This window comes from Sceloporus occidentalis, unplaced genomic scaffold, assembly GCF_023333645.1.
Source record: "Sceloporus occidentalis isolate IW3139 unplaced genomic scaffold, rSceOcc1.0.p SCAF_84, whole genome shotgun sequence".
In the NCBI taxonomy this organism is placed as follows: Eukaryota; Metazoa; Chordata; class Lepidosauria; order Squamata; family Phrynosomatidae; genus Sceloporus; species Sceloporus occidentalis.
Window position 1 is genome coordinate 1,784,011 of NW_028317064.1, and position 22,310 is coordinate 1,806,320.

General features: G+C 42.1%; 1 protein-coding gene across 5 annotated transcripts in view; it reads left to right on the top strand.

Annotated features, from left to right (window-relative positions):
* The window catches only part of LOC149285097 (catenin alpha-2), a 581,118-nt gene that overhangs the window by 18,840 nt on the left and 539,968 nt on the right, over nt 1-22,310 (top strand). For all 5 annotated transcript variants that reach the window (XM_089495822.1, XM_089495823.1, XM_089495824.1 and 2 more), the window contains exon 2: nt 16,607-16,802. In XM_089495822.1, the coding sequence (XP_089351948.1) occupies nt 16,607-16,802 (196 nt within the window). The remainder of the gene's footprint in view (nt 1-16,606; nt 16,803-22,310) is intronic.

A 22,310-nucleotide genomic window follows, 5' to 3' on the forward strand; every position in this document is an offset into this window, starting at 1 on the left:
CTTCTAAAATACATTTAGCCGTAGAATGGTTTGCATGTCCGCCGATTTATCTCAGCGCGTTTGAGGAAGCGCTTCTGGTGTTACGATGCATCCCTGCAGCTCGAAGCTTCCGCAATTACATTACATTTCATCTTAAACGCGATCCGGAGGTGCTAAGGAGCTGTCAACGAGTTCTGGGTACCATTTGTTGATCGAGAAGAGTGTCATTAAGTTTCCCGGCATCATTTCCTATCACTAATAATCTCGTACGGTTCCCCCGGCCTCCTCGGGAGGTCTGAATTATTAAACGCCGATGCGCCCCGGAGCAAATTGCCGGGATTAGGAAAGCGTAGTGGTGGAATTACCGGGATTCAGCTCTGGAATAATGGTATTTGAAGAGGAGGTGTTTTTTCTCGCCTTCAGTGTTAAAGAACAGCTAGCAGCTGAAATGTTTAAATGTAAGAAACTTTAACTCCTCGTAGGACAGTAAATTGTTTCTTATTATCATGGTCATTCTGCTGAGGGGCAACTTTGCATTACTTGCCCGCCCCAGGGCAGAAGGTGCCCTACCCTATACATCATATTGGGAGTTTAATTCTATTTCTATTACCGTATTTGCTCGATTATAAGACGACCCTGATTATAAGACGACCCCCCAAAATCTGAATATTAACTTAGGAAAAAAGAAAAAGCCTGAATATAAGACGACCCTAAAGGAAAAAAGTTTTACCAGTAAATGTTAATTCATGTAAACTATTTTTTTTAATAAAAGCTATGATTGAGAAAAATATTTTTTTTGTTTTTATTTCTTGTATTTTCCAGCCTGTCCCCCAGTTACGCACATCTGCCCCCAGGCTTGCCACACCAATATGGCACTGTGGCCCATGATATGCCTTTTAACCCTCTATATGCCACTGTGCCCCATGGTATGCCTTTTGACCCCCTATATGCCACTCTGCCTCCAGAAATGCCTTATACCCCTATATCCCATTCTGGAATTTAGGGGGTTAAAATGCATATTATGGGGCAGAGTGGCATATAGGGAGGTATAAGGCATTTCAGGAGGCAGAGTGGCATTAAGGGAGTTAAAAGGCATTGTATAGAGCACTCTGCCTCCAGAAATGCCTTATACCCCTATATGCCACTCTGGCATTTAGGGGGTTAAAAGGCATATTATGGGGCAGAGTGGCATATAGGGAGGTATAAGGCATTTCAGGAGGCAGAGTGCTCTATTAAATGCCCCCTTAACGCCACTCCAGAAATGCCCTATGCCCCCATTTAACTAACACACACACACACACTCTCTCCCCCCCCTCCCCTCTCCTCTCCCCTCTCTCCCCTCTCTCCCCTCTCAGCCCTCTCTTACCGGTGCTTCCAGCCGGGGCAGCGGGTTGACGTCGCCTTCTGCTGCAGCCGGAAGGAGGTGGAGTTGGCAGCGGGGGTTTGTATGCGTCCGTCGCGTATACTTTCCCCGGCTGTCAGAGATCAGAGATCTCTGACAGTCGGGGAAGGTCTACGCGACGGACGCAGACAACCCCCGCTGCTAGCCACACCTCCTTCCGGCTGCAGCGGACGTTGTCTACGCGGATCGCGTAGACGTCAACCCGCTGCCCCGGCAATACAGCAGGAAGCACCGGTAAGTGTGTATGATGGGGGGGGGGGGGGTGAGACAGGAGGATCCAGGTCCCCTGCAGCGGTGCGGGGGATCTGGATCTTAGTCTCCTAATCAGACTCTATTTGAGGTCTGATTAGAAGACGACCCCGATTAGAAGACGAGGGGTATTTTTCAGAACATTTGCTCTGAAAAAAACCTCGTCTTATAATCGAGCAAATACGGTATTTAGTTATTTTTTTTGTGACGTTTTTTGGAGGTTTGTAGTTATTTTTTTTTTTATCCTTGGTATTACAAACTTGACCTTGACAGTCATTCGATATGAATTAAGTAAGCGATATTATATAAAATAATATTATAAAAAGCAGCAGGGTGAAAAGGATCGCTTTGCTTCTTAATGCACGAAGTATAATATAAGGAATTTATCATTACTATCATCGTTATTGGCATGTATTACCTTTTATTAAGTACCTAAATGTTTGTACAATTTAAATCGCTGGACTTGCGATGATGGGACTGATTGACTTAGGGGCTAATGGAGCTGCAGCTCCAGGCTCCTACCTTAAAATAGGCCCAGTCAGGACCGGACTGACTGGGCCTATGCGGCCTCTACGGCCAAATTAACGCAGGGCATAAGGGGCACCTGCCCCTTAAGCCCGCCGCAACTGTGGACGGGAAGCCCCCACCAGGGCCAGCCTTACGGGTGTGCGGCCGCACAGGGTTTAAATTAAAACATCGGGGGTTTTTTTTTTACTTTATTTAACATCCTCCATGTTAAATAAAGTTTTTGTTAACTTTATTTAACATGGAGGATGTTAAATAAAGTAAAAAAAAAAACAAAACCCCGATGTTTTAATTTAAGCCCTGTGCGGCCGCAGACCCCTAAGGCCGGCCCTGGTGGGGGCTTCCTGGCCCCTTAGAGTGCCGGACCCGGTCGCAGTTGCGGCGGGCTTAAGGGGCCCTGCGTTAATGCGGCCGTAGAGGCCGACTGACTGGGCCTATTTTAAGGTAGGGGCCTGGAACTGCAGCTCCATCAGCCCTTAAGTCAATCCGGCCCTGCCGCGGTCCCGGTCGCAGTTGCTGCTTGCTCCGGCAACAAGGTAAGTAGGGTGAGGGAGGGGGTGCAGTGAGAAAGGGCAGAGGAGGGTTAGATAGTGAGAAATGGGGAGAGGGGATACATATTGAGAAGTGGGGAAGGGGGTACATAGTGAAAAGGGGGAACATAGAAGGGGCAGATAAGATGGGGAGAAGGGGTAGTGTGAATGCGTATGAGAATGAATAAATGTGTGGATGAATTGCTTGAATGATTTGTGAGACTGCATTAATGAATGTGTTAATGATTTGTGTGAATGAGTGAGTAAATGCAAAGATGGTTCATGAAGGGTGGGCTTTAACAATAAATAAATAAATAAAAATGGGCTGCTCTGGCTTATTTTTTGTCCCAGTCCGGGCCTGGCTGGCGCTTTAAGTTTTTTACGCTCGCGCCGCATTATTAGATTTGGTGAGCGCGTGGCTTTGTTAGCCGGCGGTCCACCCGGTGGTCTTGCCCGTTGTCAGCTGGCCGGTCCGTGCTAGCCCAAAATGCAGAAGGCAGGGGAAGCGAGCGGGGATGAGGAGTACCTCCGTGACCCAGAGATTCTCCACGTATCCCCTCCAGGCGGACCCCGGAGAGTTCCCAGATGTGCCCATGAGCTGACATCCTGTGTTTTGTTATATTATCTTAAACATCAGGTTTTAAATCCACAGACTTGTAATTTTTGAGATAGCAGCAGTAGCAGAACAGTTCTATGTGATTAGAATTCGCTATCGTCAGGGGGTTGTTATATTCGCATCGCAATCAATCCCAGATAGTCCCAGCCCTGGCAGACAATCTGAGTTTGTTCCAGAAGATGTTCCTAGATCATTTAGAGCAAATCAATCGCATTGTAACGTTCCTGGAAGGACTGATTCACGGGGCGGTATTTAGACCCAAAGGGGCTCCAGGGTAAGCAACAAGGCCCCGGGCAGCGGCACCTTGCGCCCCCCGCGTTAAAGACGAGCCTGCGGATATCGTTGGCGCGTCATCAAACATTTGCCTTGCTTTGTGTAACTTCTTCGCGTTAATTAATGGCTATGCGACTGTTCTACAGCATTCCGGAATTTGATGTAATAAAGCACTATTTGTCTTCCTTTATATATCTGGAACAAAACCATCTAACAGTCTAATGCTCAGCGTATTTCTTGCTCCTCTAATACTGTATATAGTTGGGCCAGATGGCGACCTGTCTAGCGTCCCGTCAAGTTACCCCCCCCATAGCTGGGAATTCTCTGGGTCCTCTGATTGAAGTATACATTACGAAGGGACGGCATAGCCCTTCACGAGGTTTCAGCTCACTGGGATAGGCCTTAAATCACAGAGAGTCAAAACGTTTAATGACCGATTCCTAGGTTAGTGAATATACGCTGTGCATGCGCAGCGGGAACAGAATATAATGTACATATAATATGGGCTTTATCAGGCGGTAACATGTTTCTGAATGTGATGTTTTGACTCCTTCCAATTATTATGGAAGATGTATGTTTTTTTTGTTGGAATTTTGTAGGACAAAATAAAAATATATAAATTTATATACCAATACCCCAACAATTTTCATGGACATAGGAGAAAAAAGGAAATATCTTCCCAAAAGAGGGACAGTTAAACTTAATAGATATGCACTCTATATTTTGCCTGCTGGGCCCTTAAAAGAGAAAAAAAAAAAACAGGTGTTGTGGTTTTTTACGTCTCTTTGGTGGAACAGAGAATGACCAATAAAGGAAATCTCAGTCCTGGTATTTTTTTTTATTTTTGTTTTTATTTTAGCCCTTTTTTTTCTTATACTGTGAGCTCGTATTGGCTAAATAAAATATAAATAATAAAACCATAAAAGGGCAAAAATCTACTTATAATTCAAGTTTTGGAGAGCACAATAACAATGATTAAAAATAAATAAATATAAAATGACCAAATCTTCTTTTTTTTTTTTTTTTTTTGTTGCTCAGGGAGACCAATATTTGTTTCCAGGTGACTTCCCCTTTAAAAGCTTTAAAAATCCACCAATTTTTTTTAAGCGTTGAGACTTTTATGCGCTGAGCATTCCAGTAAATCTCTAATATGTAACATTTTGACTTAACGAAAATGGTTCATACAAATCTTTGTAGCGAATGTTATGCTGCGGAATAATTGGGGATCTCAGTAATGAGTTGTCGGGTGTGATTTATAGAGTTCCAGGTTTTTTGTTTTTTTGTTCTTCTTTCCTCTCTCCTACTGTGTGCGACTTGAACAAGAAAGCCTTCCAGCGGTGGAGGAAATACTGCAATGGATTTAAATCCTTTTTAAACTCTTCCCTATCTTCCCACATAATAAACAATACCATATGATCAACTGCATACGATAATTAAGATAATATACCGGAGAAATGTTACAAGTGCTCTAAAACTAGAGGGTCAAAGGCTTAGATTTTTTTTTTTTTTTACTGAGAGGGTGGTAGATAAGTGGAAGAGCCTCCCAGCACAAGTGGTAGAGTTTAAAACAGCATGGGGTAGGCATATGGCTCCTGAATCTAAGACGAGACCAACGGCTGAGTAAGAATAGGGATTAACGCCTCTACATCAGGAAAAATGGGGAGAATGGGTCTTATCTACGGTCTGCTTATGTATTAAATAAACCATAATATTATATAATATAATAATTGTTAATTTCTTTTATTGAGCCTGAAAACTTCGTTTCTCAGAGTTTGTGGAAATAATTGTGCCGGTTATGACGGGTTTAGCACCAGAACATGATTTGCAATTACAGCTTTTATTATCAATTGATTACGATCGTTAAGCAGAGTTAGTAAACTCCGTTTGGGAATTTTTTTTTTTTATTTTTTTTTAGATTTGTATTATAAAGTAATCTCCAATATATTTTATTTATAACGGTGACATCATGCCAAAGAATTGTAGATAACAATGTTTATGTATTATTTTTAATACACACTGGGTAATATTTACATGTTAATGTATTGTTTTAATGAAAAACACAGTTTTCTTTGCTCTCCATCCCCATTTTCCGGAAACTGTGCTGCATTACAAAAACCTTAAATAATAACTTTCTTTTGTGATTTTCCAGTGTATGGATTTCTCTTATTGCATGAAAAGGGAGAACCTCACAAGCCATGGTACATTTTGGTTAGAGGCTGCCATAGGCAGTAAAAACCCAGCTCAGGTCTGACTAAATCCTAAGGAGTGAAAAATGTTAATAAATATTAAGTATAAATTGCCATAAAGAAGGGATAGGCGCTTGGCTGATTTTTAATTTTTTTATTATTTGTATTTATTTTTTTTTACCAGAATTTGGCAAAGTTTTATATTAGCTCTACCCATTCGTGGTCATATTTTTATCCACTATTCATACCTGCACCGGGAACTCTGAGTTTTTGTCCCAATTTCAGGGTCTCGGGGTAAAGGGGCCGATTCTCAGGGTCACACACTCTGAAGCTGACACCTTCCTATTCTCCCCCTTGCTGTTGATCATATCAAAGACTCACAATTGGTACTTTCGCTACCGGTTATGGCTGATCTTATGATAAAAAACGTATTTGCTCAATTATAAGACGACCCCCCCCCCCTAAGAAAGCCTGAATATAAGAGGACCCTATAGGAAAAAAGTTTTACCAGTAAATATTAATTCATGTAAACAATTTTTTTATATTTAATAAAAACTATGATTGAGAGAAATTCATATATTTTTTTAGTTTTCTTTTATTTGCCACTCTGCCCCCAGTTATGCACATCTGCCCCCCAGATATGCCTTATACCCCCCTATATACCACTCTGCCTCCAGAAAACTATTATACCCCCCCATATGCCACTCTTACCCCTCCCCCCTAACTTACCAGTGCTTTCCTAGAAGTTTCCTCCATGCTTCAGATTCCTTGGTGGCAGCCGGTGGAGGTCTACACGATGCACGCAGAAAACCTCTGCTGCTACTGCTGGGCTTCTATGACTGAGCACCGGAAGGTCATGTGACCCCGGCGCTCCGTCATAGAAGCCTTGGCAGAAGTGCCGGCACCAGCGGAGGTTGTCTGCACACACCGGCTGGCAGAGGGAAGGATCCGGGTCTCCTGCAGTGCTGCGGGGGATTAGTCTTGTAGTTAGACCTCTATTTGAGGTCCGATTATAAGATGGCCTTGAATATAAGATGAGGGGTATTTTTCAGAGCATTTGCTTATAATCAAGCAAATACGGTAATTATGTTTGAGTCAATATATTTTGTAAATGTTTTAATTTCATGTAAATTCCAATTTATTTTGCAACAGAATAATTATGAAATGTTTGTTTATGATGTGCAAGCTCTTTATTCCCATTCACAAAATAAATAAATTCAGGAATATACAAAGAAATAAAATGTTAGTAAAATGGTCACAAACATGAACTGTGCTTTGCATTTAAAATATTTCAGTAAATGAAAAAACAAGCAAATCAAACCTTTGGTTCATTCATGAACAATGTAATGATTTTATATAATATTTTTCCATTAATAAGATTTTTTTTTTTTTTTTTCTTTTAAGGGCTGTAATATATATATATATATTTATATATTTTTTTTTTATTTTTTTTTACTCGTACGCTGTAGATAAAAAAACAGACCGGCCTTCTACAAGTTAAGGATGTAATTATTAGTTTATGTCGTTGAATATCTGATGCTTGACTAATCGCCTCTGTTTTTACAACAGATTTAGGTTTTTGTTGGAAGGGGGTTCTTTCAATTTTTTTTTTTTTTATTATTATTTTTTCGGGAATGGGCACTAAGGACTGTAAATATAGTATCCCAGCTGGATATAACAGCTCTGTGTAATATATTTACAGTGAAAAAGCTCAGAACCAACAGCGGAAAGAAAAAAACCCCATGAAGATCGTAATTACGGGCACAGTCCTGTCTAGCTGATCGTATTGGTTAAATCGTGTTTTTATGTGTTTTTAATTTCTTGATCTTTGGACTTTTAAAAAAGATGGCATTATAACCCCCCCCCCCCCGTGATGTCTTCCGCTGAACATTATTGCTGAATGTTCAGATAAGCGGTTCTTTGACCACCTGTTGACTACAGTTTCACCCTTCACAACCTTTTCCCATAAAACAGAAACCTTAAGCACTCAAACTTGTATGGACTACGTTCCCCACAATACTTTGCAAGTCTGGAATGGCAAAACAAAAGCCATTATTCGAAAACCTAGAATTTGACGGCAGATAAGATCCATTCGGCCCAAACTAGTCAGCCAGCTGTAAAGACTCCGACCTTAATCAGTCGTTGGTCTCTTCATAGATTCAGGAGCATGCATGTTTATCGCTGTAAAGCATTGATGCCTATGTGGAGGATGTGGCTCCTCACGATCATATACTGGAATTAGAGGTCGCTGTAAGGTGATGTCCGATACGGGCGCATGTGATGTCCTCTGTGTGTGTGCAAGCGTCGGGTGCCATTAAGGCTATAGTGGCTGTTTTTTTTAGCTTTTATGGCAACAACCTATAAATGCTTGTCTTTGTTTTATATAATTATGTGTTCCTGGCAAACGTTACGCTGAATTATTACTTGATTTGAAAATTATTTCTTGGAAAGGTCTAGGCATTAAACAGTACCGTCCATAATCTAGCACTGCTTTCAAAGTCTATGTTTCTGTGTTGAAGAAGCATAGATAGTTATCATGTCACTGATTCTCTTGACATAGTCCTCATGGAAAGAGGTCTCCCTAAAAAGAAGCCACCAACCTTGCGTGGACAAGCCAAAAACCAGCACTAGCCCTCAAGAAGTTGGCTAACATTGTCATAGAGATATGAGCATGGGGACTTGCAATCATAAGCAGTCTAACACACTCAAGGTGTCTGGCATCGTGACTGCTCCACAGCCCACGCTCACACCTGGGAACTCTCGGAATATGGAATTCGCAGTTCATTACCGGACCTCCGAGTGTGCGTTTAATCTCCAGAAGGGGCAACGCACACACAATGCCCGTTATCTTGACCGCATCTCTATAAGAAGCTCGAGAGGGAGAGGTCCAATGTCAGCCCTGGAAGATCCCAGTTATCCTCATGGCTTTAATATCCGCAATAGTATTCCATGGTCGATGGGTGGCATCGCAAACATATTAACTTATATATTTGTTATTAATTGTATTATGTTTGAAGATATTTAGCAATAGCAAGCTCTAATACAGGCTCTATTTTCACGGTGGTGACTCTTATAGAATAGCTCGCTAATACCTTCGTAATTTATTTTTTTATTACTTTTGGGATTCAATTAGTTTTCAGTGCTTTATTCTTCGATAATGATTTCTATGCACATTCAGAAAGTCTCCCCCCCCCCCTCTGTTTTGTTTGAATCTACAATTATGTTTCATTTTTACCACTTCCCACCGGGAGGTAAAAGTCTTTCTGCAGTAGGCATACGTCCCTCGTTTCAGTAAAACGCAGCCTCCTGTTAAATGGAAAAGCTGCCAGACTCCATACTCCGTGTATTTGTCCTGCTTATGAACTGAAATTACTCAAATTTTTATGTTTTGACAAGTCGCTGGGAAAAGAGAAAAAAAAAGCAAAGGCAAGGAAATCTATGTAAGCGTCAATACCTAAGAATAAGAAAAAAGAAGAGGAGAGAATGTGAAAGAATGAGAAAAATTAGATGATATTGTAAAGTCTTCTTTTTAAATATATATAAAAACAATAAACTCCCAGTTGGAACTGCATTTTCTTTGCGGTTCTTTAGTCAGCGGACCAGTAATGTTGGTCAGTAGGTGTGGGGCATGTTTACAGCTCGGGGGGGTCCAACGTCCAACTCAACTTCAGCATTCCATTCATCAACACATAATCCTGTGAATAAACAAATTGCTGTTCATGTTGGCATAGACGAATTCCAAGTGAATTGACCTGATTGTATAAATTCTCTCTTGGCTCTAAAATCTAGTGTTATGGGCAGTTTTTGGCACGGTCAGATGCGAAATGTGGTACCTATGATGTTTTCTAAGTGATAAATTCTCTTTCTTTTGGCATAAAAGGCACAGTCCCAAAACTCACTCTTTTTTAATTGATAAATATATAAATATATAGTAACGTGCAGTTTGCTTGATGCCTATTTATCCTGCAGCCCGAACATTAATAAGACGGATTGAGCAAATAGTCAGTCTTTTCGTTGGGGTCACATATAGGTAAAGATCTTCGGGAAAAGATCAAGATGACTAATTGCGAGTTGAAGAAACATGTCAAAAGTCCATTTTCATTTCTCAAACACTTAATAGCATGGTAGCCGTTCATAATTACTAATGGGCAATAACTAATAGACATTGCTTACATTTTAATAGACATCAGAGAAATGCGCATCGGAACAGGTTTAATTCATTAACATGTAGATTTAAACAAGATATTGGCCATCCATAACTTCACCAAAATATTTTTATTACAGGTTGTGACTTAATAAATGATCTTCCAAACTATTAGGTTCTGTTTTGGGTTAAAAAATAAAATAAAAAAATCCTGGATATATTATCAGAATCTTGCGGGGGGGGGGGGTTTGGTTGTTTTTTGTTTCTTGTGGATAACATTTCGTATTTAGATGATCATAGGAAGTCATGACCTGTCACATCATCGTTGGTGGTGCAGCTGAGGAAAAGTTTCACCCGCATCTGAATAATGGCTTTTCTGTCTTGCAAAAGCCTCCATGGTAAAAACTCTTCTGTGGCTATATTTATTTTGGGAACACTGTCTTTTCTAGAACACTCTGTGTGAAGGACGTTTGACTAAATGCTATAAGCAGCAATTACTTCCACAACCCATGTCAAGGACTCTGGTGTTCCGGGTACATGGTGGCTCACCACTGATGGATGCATGACGCTCATATCCCAATCACTGAAGGATCCATGACGTTCATGTCACTTCTATTATCGTTTTATATAATGTATCTAACCATTATAGACCATTTTTCTTCATCCATCCTCACTGAGCCCATCTTCTTAACGGTGATCAAGGAAAAGAGAGCATCCAAGGTTTCTTGCCTACACATGTTTAAGGAGATGGTGAGGACATCTTCTAGTAGACTTTTGGATTTGGCCATGCCAACACTGAACAATTTACCCTTCAACTGACATGAATCCCAAACATCTGTTGGGCAAACAAAAAAACCAATGGGTTGTTATAAAGGCAGGTAAATGACTACAAAGTTTTTATGGAGGAATCCAAAATTCTAAACTCTAAATTTAGAACATTGGAGAGGAAACCATATCCCTTTAACAAAACTCTTGGGTAGACAATAGAATCAATACCCATTTAAATTCAAATTATGTGCGACTGCGGTATCAAACGCAGGCGCGTTATATTGCATAGTTTTCGTTCTCTTGGATATTATTAATTCTATATTTATTTAAATTAAATATTTTCTCTTTCCAGTTAAATATAAATCCAAATTTTATTTAACAAAAGAAAAGCTTCTGCGTTTGGTATTAAATCAAATATTTTGCTGGTGACATAAAAACACTGGTTTTCCAACGTAGACGCACGGGAACAAATGAATGCGATATCCGCTATAAGTGTTTAAATAACATTTTTACCAACTAATTGGTTTTTATGGCTGAACTTATTCGACTACAAATGCTGAAGTTTGTAAGGGAAACAGATGTTTGTGCAATCGCTTTGTCAGGCGTTGTAATCCATTATACGTTTTCTTTAAAAATAAATAAAATTAAGAGGGGGGAAAAAAAAAAAAGCAACACCTTCTTTTTTTAACAAATCATTCAAGTAATTGCCGTCTGGTGTCGTGAAAAAAGGTGTTGGATAAGGAGAAGTGAAGAGTCAAAAGAGAACATGACAGGTGGGGGTGAATCCTAAGTGACTTGGCCGGGGATTACCCCGGCATGGAAGTCTGTGGGTTCATTAAAGATCTGGGGTTTGAGTCCAAACTTCTGTAAACACGGCGTAAACACAACACGGACTCCATATACACATTACGGGGCCCATACACACACGTTGTGATCCGTCCTCTCTACCTGCTATATTATCACATAGTCCTAATCTCTAGTGTTTCCCTGTAGACTTGGTTCTTAAGGCTCCTTGGCCATCACAAGCAACGTCCCTGCTCGAGGCTTAGAGGTAATGCAAGTTTTACTTTACTGAGAAGGCGATAGATACGTTGAACAGCCTCCCAGCAGGAGTGGAAGGGAATTTAAGCATGGATGGATGGGACAGGCGTATGGCTGTCCTCGATCTAAGACGAGACCTGATTACGGTTTGAGTCTTTACATCAGGAGAAACGGTTCACATCAACCGTCAAGTTCTGTGTTCAGTGTAACAGAATTTGGACCTGAAGGAGGTCTTATAAACAGACACTTGAGAGGTACATATGCCTCTCACTTTCAAAAAAAGTTTGATATAGGGAGAGAATGAGTTTTTGGGGCTTGTCAACATATCATAACGAGGCATCTGCTACTTGGTACTGAAAGGGTTACAGTTATACAGCTACCTAGAAAAAAAAGAGACTGCTTGAAAATGGACATTCAGGGATAGAAAGGAAAAGAATGTCTTGGTTTGTTTATTTGTGTTCCATTCTAGAAGGATGCATAGTGAATGGAATTACTGCTGGGCTTAATAAATCACCCGCTTGTCAGTAACCACTGCTTGCCGCATTCACGTTTCTCTGCTGGGGTTCAACCTGTTTTGTATTCGGCAAAATGCGAAGTGTCGCCGGGTATACCCATATCAGCCCCCCCCCCCCGGGACGCACATGTATTTCGTGAGCTTGTGCCCAGCATGTGTAAAATGCTGCCCCCTGCAGTATGGAGGATGTATAACAGGGTAATTGATTTTCTTGTGTGTGTTTATACATCCCATACTGCGGGGGGCAGCACCTGGAATGTGTCCAGGACACACAAATGATACGTATCATTTTAGTTTATTTAGAGCTCATATATCATACAGAAACCCTAAGGTTCTCCCTTTCATCTCATCCTCTTCTCTGTATAATTCTATCGTATTAAATGCTCGAGCGGTTTTGGTTGTGGATCACCTAAGCAGCAATTGGCTGTCCTTGCAAACACTTCTACCCTGGGTGGTCTCAAGGGGTGGCAGGACCACCCAGGCAGCAACGGAGGTCAGGGTGCGTGATACTAGGGATAAGACAAGAGAATGGTCGGAGGGTCTTAAGGTCAGGGGCAGACGACTTCAGGTTCTTTAACGGTAGACAAGCACAGGTCGGGGCAGCCAGCGAGACTCGTGTTTGGGAAACATGCATGGGATCGGAATACGGCTCCTGAATCTAAGACGAGACCAACGACTGATTAAGGTCTTTACAGCAGGAAAAACTGAGCGGCTTTATGGGCAGAATGGGTCGTATCTGCCGTCGCATTCTCTGTTTCTATAGGTGGGCAGAAGCCTCAGCGACCTCACAGCTACTTACTTTTTCTGCTGCCCTAAAGCTTGTGGACAGAAGGTTTGCCCCGCTGCCGCAACGCTAGCCCATTACATGCCGGTCCCGTCGGTGTGTTCAGAGAGGGAGCATACAGCAGCTCTTTCACCTTGTCTTCCTCAGCAGAGTCGTTATGGCAGCTAATGGCCGTCTTACTGTCTCAGACTCCATCGTTGGATACAAGAGGTCGCAATTAGCTGCCGTAGAATAGCTGCGTGTGTCACAGTCCTGCTAAGAACAAGAGCCGGTGGACTCCATCTGGCTTCCCACATGCATTATTAAAAATCTATCCTAATTATTTCTGACAGCTGACACGTTACACGTGTGGGGAGAGCCTGAGCCCTCTGCAGGGTGGCTCGGTGACGCAGAGACTACTAATTTAATACTCATGCCATAACCATTCTCTAGGGACTTCTATGGAAATCTTAGGAGGCTTAGGCTCTATACCCACTGGAATGAAAGTCTCCAGGACAGTGACTATCATTTGAACGAAGGCCACATAAACTATTTTAATAGCCTAAAACTATCCCTATCTTGGGGTCTTCTGCCACAGAGTACTCATCCTCCTCTCTGTCCCATCTGATTAACCTTTCCAAGAGAGGGGGGGGGGTTGTCCAGGTTTAGGTGGTCTTAGAGTGAATCCCCACAATCTTGATGATTTGGGGCTTCAGGATATGATTGTAAGCTCAGGAGAGGAGCCCCCATAAGCCCAACATGGGTTCACTTCTACAATGTATCTGTTTGTATGTATATTTGTTGTGTGTGTTAACTGCACCACTTAAATTGTACAGCGCTGTGTACTTTGTTGGTGATTAATAAATAACAGGTAATAATAATAATACACTCCACGCTAATGTCCTCTGAAAACCAACAAAAATTTAAATGAATGACCAAACCTTTCCAAGAATTAATTCTTAATATCTTTTTTTTTTTTTTTCATACCATTTTTTTGGGGGGGGGGCAGTCTGTCACGTGACACAAAAGCAGTCACCTATAGGTTGTTTCCATTACATTAAAAAAGGCAGATCTGCTAAAGTTAATTTGTTTAATTTTCTATTCTCAGAAAGTTTTAGTTACACAGAAATAATATAAAAACTAAGATTTTCTGTGATGCCATGGTCACATGACCCTAGTCCAGAATTAATGATTCCTTGGGAATTTATGAGGCAAACCTTAACATGATTAAAGAATTGCCCTTCGTCAGGGTCAGAGAGCCCAGCAGTCTTGAGAATTTTGTTTCGTATGCTTTATTTTGCTATAAATGTTATATTCAGCCATGTAGCTTTTTTTAAATATATTTTTTTTTTTAGGCAGACTTCCTCGGACATTATTGCTTTCCAGATATCTCTGGGCACATAAGGGCCGGAGTTCATTACGTCCTCCGGGCTGTGACGCGGCTTCCACATGGCCAAACAATTTATTTTATTATATTTATTATACCTTTTAACCTCCCCATTAGATCTGGAGATTTAAAAACCTATTAAAATGTAAATACATGGAAGTGGTTTTGGAGGTTTTGCCTAAAAGCTTTAGATACTGAAACTGCTTTAAATTCCTCCCCGATTGCACGATTGCCTGGGGCGAGTTCACCTTAAACCTGTTCGCCCGAGGCACGGAACGCTCGAATTCTAACCTCCGTGGGGCAAAAGCCTAAATAGAATTCTAAATAAAGAGCCCAAACGCACGGCAAGAATACCAGGATATGTGGATATTTGGAGTCGTTCTGTATATCGTTTGCCACTTATCTGTCCATAAACACTTTTTTTTTTCTATAGGGTGTTGGGTTTGGCTTGGGTGATGGGAGTTGTATTCCAGCAAAAGCAGGAATACGTGTAGGTTGAGGGAAAATGTTGTAGAAACCATTAATCTAAGTTCTCGAGCAGAACCCACTGTGCATAAATGAACAAAATATGCCTTCTTCAGGATGCTAAGACGAATAATTTTATATAGCAGTACCGCGTAGCTTGGATCTGGGCGGGCATGCGTCCTTTTACCTATATATATATATATAATTATCTATTACCTGTATATATATATATCTGTATTAAAAAAGGAAGCTCCGTAAGCCTAAATCTAAAGTATTTTCAGCATTTGAAAGTTCAAGAATTGTAACGTGAGGAGCGATGCTTTCTCCACGTTTAAGACCCCATTCCATGGTTGCCCCCCCCCCTTCTTTTCCACGTCTGGCTCTAATCTCCTTTATTGAGCCGAGTGGCACGGCTAGCGGCAGAGACTATTAGTGTAAGGAGGGAGACAATAAGACGGTGCGTTCGAGCGGAAGGATGGCATTACGGCTGGAAGTGCATTCAAATGTCAGCGCTGCCTTTCTGCAGGTCACTAAAACTTTGCAGCAGTTTGGGGTCCGTTAGTACGCCGAGGGGCCGCGTCTACTGGCATTTGAGTGGAAAGACGCTGTGGAGGATGCGGGTGCCAAAGACCTCAGTAGTAAACTAATGAATGGAATCGATTTCTTGTATCACATTTTTTATTTAGAAATGAGTTGTAGAGTTTGAGACGGCTTCTTATCGTGACGCTATTAAGGAAGAGCAGACTCCGCGGGGGAAACATCAGATCTGGGGGGCAGATGGCAAATGTTGAGTCGGTAACAGGATAGCAAGATGACTTAGACAACCGAAAAATCTCCCAGAGTGGCCCCCCAAGTTGCTTGCCTGAGCCACCCTCCAGGATGCTTGCCTGAGCCATCTTTGCCCCCCCCAGAGTGCTTGCCTGAGCCATCTTTGCACCCCCAAAGCGGTTGCCTGAGCCATGTTTGCCCCCCCAGGTGCTTGCTGAGCCATGTTTGCCCCCCCCCCCACCCTAGGTGCTTGCCTGGGCCATCTTTGCCCCCACTCTGTGCAGACTGATCCTGGAAATGAATGTCATGTCACTTCCGGCATGCTGGAACAGACCGCGTGCAGGGAGCGTGTGAGACAACAGATCGGATAACCTCTACGTCCGCCAGCCGATAACTTCAAGTGTTACCCCCGGTTATGGCTTTTAAAGGGGCAGTCACAGTTGTGGCCCCTGTGACCATGATTGTTACACTCCAGCCCCGGGGAGCTGTAGAATTAATGGAGGCTTGTGCTGACCGCCATTGCAGCTGACGACGGCCAGGTGGATCTTTGCATAAAAACGATAGACATTACTATGTGCACACCTGGGAACTTCTTGGCTCCGGCCAGGACTGCACACTGATGTCGGCGGGCGTTCCAGCTGACATTGGTGGGCGTTCCCACTGACGGGGGGCCTCCCAGCTGACGGCAGCGGGAAACACCCCCATTTGAAGGAAAAAAATGGGGAACGGGGCATGTCAAGACCCTGCTCCCACGACCCGGAGGATTCGGGTTTTGAACCGGAGGAGCGGCGATCACCCGGCAATCTCCGGGTCAAACCCGGAGAGACCCCAGGTATGACTATGTGCCCGGAGTATTTATCCGTTACGTTCCTTCAGGTGGAGATTATTGTATCGGTGACACTTAACACACGCAGTAAAATATGATACATGTGAATACATGTGCACGGGTACGATACACTGTTACACGTAATATCTCAATGTTTTTCATTCCCGCAGGTAACCACGCTGGTGAACACGAGTAGTAAGGGTCCATCTGGCAAAAAGAAAGGACGCTCAAAAAAGGCCCACGTGCTGGCGGCCTCGGTGGAACAGGCTACCCAAAACTTCCTGGAAAAGGGAGAGCAGATTGCCAAGGAGAGCCACGACCTGAAGGAGGAGCTGATCTCCGCTGTGGATGACGTGCGGAAACAAGGTACCTTCAGAACGGTTCCAGTTGTGGTATTTCAGAACCAAGTATCTTTTTCCTCCCCTGATGCCCCTCTTTCCTATGATCTTAGAATGTTTGCTGGGTATGAGGGTATCGCAGGGTTCTACAGCCCTAAAAGTCACAATAATTGGTATAGAAAAGCAAACACAATACTTGATTCTTCTTCCTAATGTCTATCCATCGGTCACAATGTCACATTCATAGTCATGATAAATCCCGGGCCCAGCCACGTCTCAAACTGGGCCCAATAAACTAAGTGTCCTCTTTTGGCCATTTAAAATATTGGGATCTATGGAAATTCGGGTCAGCGGTATCACAAACGATTTTTATGTCTCATGTAATAATTCCGTGAGCTGGTATCGGTTGACATGTAAGATAAGTTATCTGAACACGCCTTGGGCTTTGGTATTCCTATTCTCTTCAACGTTCAAAATCTCTTTGGTTATCGCAGGAACAGCTTCTGGCCGGGGCGTTGGAGCCGGCGGTTGGTTTATAATATAATTGTTTGTAGGAAAGGCATTTTTACTGCATTTTATTGGGACAACTAAGTCTGACCCGGACTTTTGTTTCTGCTCATTGGAAACCTCCTGGAAATTGTTTCAAAATGAAAGGAACATCATTATCCGAGGGGCCGAATCCACATGGTATCCATGCAACTGGAAACAGTGTTGCCAACCACAGGTTCTGTATTATTCAGATTACCTGGCATTTGGGTCAGTGCATGATATGCACTTGCTTTTTAGCCCAAAGGGCTAATCGCGGTATAATGCCAGTAAAATTGGCTCAATGAAGGTGCAGCACACCAGTACGTTGGCCTCCAGGGCGTGACATTGGTTATCAGTTTATTTCACTTGAAGGTAATTTTGGGGAGTTTTGCCGGTAATTTATATTTAAAAAGCCATAAAAGCTGTTGCTGAGCTCTTCCGTTTGAAAAAATGCAATAACATGCGCTACTCACTCAGTTACCCAAGTCTATCTTTTTATAGAGATAAAACAGTTGTGTTATGACACATTTTATCAGACATCTGCCAACACTGCAGAAGTTTTAGGGGTCCCAAATGTTGAGCATAACTCCCAGTGCTATACACAGTAATATAACCCCCCAGTGCTGTATACAGTAATATATCCCCCCAGCGCTGTATACAGTAATATAACCCCCCAGCGCTGTATACAGTAATATAACCCCCAGCACTGTATACAGTAATATAACCCCCCAGTGCTGTATACAGTAATATATCCCCCAGCGCTGTATACAGTAATATAACCCCCCAGCGCTGTATACAGTAATATAACCCCCCAGCGCTGTATACAGTAATATAACCCCCCAGCGCTGTATACAGTAATATAACCCCCCAGCGCTGTATACAGTAATATAACCCCCCAGCGCTGTATACAGTAATAGCCCCAGCGCTGTATACAGTAATATAACCCCCCCAGCGCTGTATACAGTAATATAACCCCCAGCACTGTATACAGTAATATAACCCCCAGCGCTGTATACAGTAATATAACCCCCAGCGCTGTATACAGTAATATAACCACCAACGCTGTATACAGTAATATAACCCCCAGCACTGTATACAGTAATAACCACCCAGCGCTGTATACAGTAATACCGTATTTGCTCGATTATAAGACGAGGTTTTTTCCAGAGCAAATGCTCTGAAAAATACCCCTCGTCTTATAATCAGGGTCGTCTTATAATCAGACCTCAAATAGGTCTGATTATGAGACTAAGATCCAGATCCCCCGCAGCGATGCAGAGGACCTGGATCCTCCTGTGTTAATCCCCCCCCCCCCCAATTTACCGGTGCTTCTGAGTCCCCGGTGCTTAGTCCGGGCTGCGTGTAGAGCTCTACGCGATACAATCGCGTAGAGCTCTACACGCTTCCCGGACTAAGCACTGGGGACCCAGATGCAGGGGACCTGGATCCTCCTGTGTTAACCCCCGACCCAACTTACCGGTGCTTCTGAGTCCCCGGTGCTTAGAGCTCTACGCGATTCGCGTGGAGCTCTACATGCTGCCCGGACTAAGCACCTGGGGCTCAGATGCAGGGGACCTGGACCCTCCTGTGTTATGCGCCCCCCCAACTCAGAAGCACCGGTAAGTTTGGAGGAGGGAGGGGGAGTGTTAAATGTGGGTTTGAGGCATTTCTGGAGGCAGAGTGCTCTGTGAAATGCCTTTTAACCCCTTTAATGCCACTCTGCCTCCTGAAATGCCTTAAACCTCCCTATATGCCACTCTTCCCCATAATATGCCTTTTAACCCTCTAAGTGCCAGAGTGGCATATAGGGTTAAAAGGCATATCATGGGGCACAGTGGCATATAGGGTTAAAAGGCATATTATGGGGCACTGTGGCATTTAGAGGGTTAAAAGGCATATCATGGGGCACAGTGGCATATAGGGGGTATAAGGCATTTCTGGGGCAGATGTGCATAACTGGGGGACAGGTTGGAAAATAGAAGGAAATAAAACCAAAATATTTTTCTCAAGCATAGCTTTTATTAAAAAAAGTGTTTAAATGAATTAACATTTACTGGTAAAACTTTTTTCCTATAGGGTCGTCTTATATTCAGGCTTTTTCTTTTTTTCCTAAATTAATATTAAGATTTGGGGGGTCGTCTTATAATCAGGGTCGTCTTATAATCGAGCAAATACGGTATAACACCCAGCGCTGTATACAGTAATATAACCCCAGCGCTGTATACAGTAATATACCCCCCCAGCGCTGTATGCAGTGATAACCCCCCGCGCTGTATACAGTAATATAACCCCCAGCACTGTATACAGTACTATAACCCCCAGCACTGTATACAGTAATATAACCACCAACGCTGTATACAGTAATATAACCCCCAGCACTGTATACAGTAATATAACCACCCAGCGCTGTATACAGTAATATAACCCCAGCGCTGTATACAGTAATATACCCCCCCAGCGCTGTATGCAGTGATAACCCCCCGCGCTGCATACAGTAATATAACCCCCAGCACTGTATACAGTACTATAACCCCCAGCACTGTATACAGTAATAACCACCCAGCGCTGTATACAGTAATATACCCCCCCAGCGCTGTATACAGTGATAACCCCCCGCGCTGTATACTGTAATATAACCCCCAGCACTGTATACAGTAATATAACCCCCAGCACTGTATACAGTAATATAACCCCCAGTGCTGTATACAGTAATATAACCCCCTGCGCTGTATACAGTAATATTACCCCACCAGCGCTGCATACAGTAATATAACCCCCAGTGCTGTATACAGTAATACAACCCCCCAGCGCTGTATACAGTAATATAACCTCCCCAGCGCTGTATACAGTAATATAACCCCCAGCGCTGTATACAGTAATATAACCCCCAGCACTGTATACAGTAATATAACCTCCCCAGCGCTGTATACAGTACTATAACCCCCAGCACTGTATACAGTACTATAACCCCCAGCACTGTATACAGTAATATAACCCCCAGCACTGTATACAGTAATATACCCCCCCAGCGCTGTATACAGTGATAACCCCCCGCGCTGTATACTGTAATATAACCCCCAGCACTGTATACAGTAATATAACCCCCAGCGCTGTATACAGTAATATAACCCCCTGCGCTGTATACAGTAATATTACCCCACCAGCGCTGCATACAGTAATATAACCCCCCAGCGCTGTATACAGTAATATAACCCCCCAGCGCTGTATACAGTAATATAACCCCCAGCGCTGTATACAGTAATATACCCCCCCAGCGCTGTATACAGTAATATACCCCCCCAGCGCTGTATACAGTAATATACCCCCCCAGCGCTGTATACAGTAATATAACCCCAGCGCTGTATACAGTAATATAACCCCCAGCGCTGTATACAGTAATATAACCCCCAGCGCTGTATACAGTAATATAACCCCCCAGCGCTGTATACAGTAATATAACCCCCCCGCGCTGTATACAGTAATATAACTCCCCAGCGCTGTATACAGTAATGTCGGGCGGTGAAGAAAACCTGGTTTTATGTCATTTTGTTCCAATAAATTAGTCAAAGTGTATGGCTATGTCATTTAGTGTCTGGCTATGAGCCATTCTATCGTTAACCACAGTCAATGTGATAAGGAGTCTAGTAGACTGGGCTGCAGAACTCATACAAATCCCTAATATTCAGCTACCGAAAAACATTAGATTATGGAGTAAAAACTAGAACTAGTTTAAAAAAAAAAAACCAGCCCAATATTTTTTACACCATATTTTTAATCTTATACTAGTAATAAAAAATTGGGGGAGTTCCCTTTAACCTGTTTGTGTGTCTCATATAAAGATGTTGCTTAAGCACAAGTTAATAATTATTAAATAATAAAAACATATGCATAATTATTTCTTTATTAGTTTCTGAGTTCCGAGCCCGGCTTATAACAATACAGAAAAAAAAACACCCCTGGGCCACATTAACACAGATATAATTTACAGGAACTTTATATCTGAGCTAAACTTTCCCTTTTTTTTTTTTTATTATAGTGTAATAAAAAGTTCAAACTGAATCCTAAAATCCAATACAATAATTACAGCTCACCCTTCGCGTCTGTAGCATTTAAAAAAAATAAAATATATAAAAACTCGTTGCTGTTTATTTTAGAAAAACTTTCACTATAATTCCTCCATATCTAGCCTCGGTGTCTCAATCAATAAGAAGTCAGAGTCCTAGTAATATCCTATAAAGGAGTTTCAATGAATGTACAAGCCAAGGAGGTGGGGGGGGGGTTATATAAAGAGAAATATGGGGGTATTATTGCTCTTCATAACATCTTTTCCAAAGGAAGTAGGATTTTATTCCGAACAATGGTGCCGAAGCGATTTGGCTGTTCAGACTTTTTCTTCCCCGGCACAAATACACCGTGTTTCCTTTTGTATACACGTAGGGCAATTTTAATCCGTGTTTACGGGGTATTGATTTTTTTTTTTTTTACTGTTACTTTGTATTATTATTATTTTTTTTTACTGTTACTTTGTATTTATTTTTTTGGAATGTTACTTTGTATTATTTATTTTTGGAATGTTACTTTGTATTTTATTTTTTGGAATGTTACGTTGTATTATTATTTATTTTTTGGAATATTACTTTGTATTTTTTTTATGTTACTTTGTATTATTATATATTTTTTCTGAATGTTACTTTTGTATTATAATCTTTTTGTAATGTTTTGCATTTATTTAGCTCATTCACAGCTTTGGCATTGAATGAAAAAAAAAAACAAAACACCTTGTGATTCAAAATGTACGTTTGTACTTCTTGCAGGCAAACTGAGAGCTGAGTTTATTCAGAGTATCTTCAGTTATTCCGTATATGCTATACATCATGAAGGGCTGACCCCAGGGAACTACTGCTGCCTGCAGCAACGGCTGAACTGGCCCTATTATTCAGCAATGCATTGAACGGCGCCCACATGGCTCTTCTTGCATGACATGTTTTACAGGGTGGTAGATAAATGG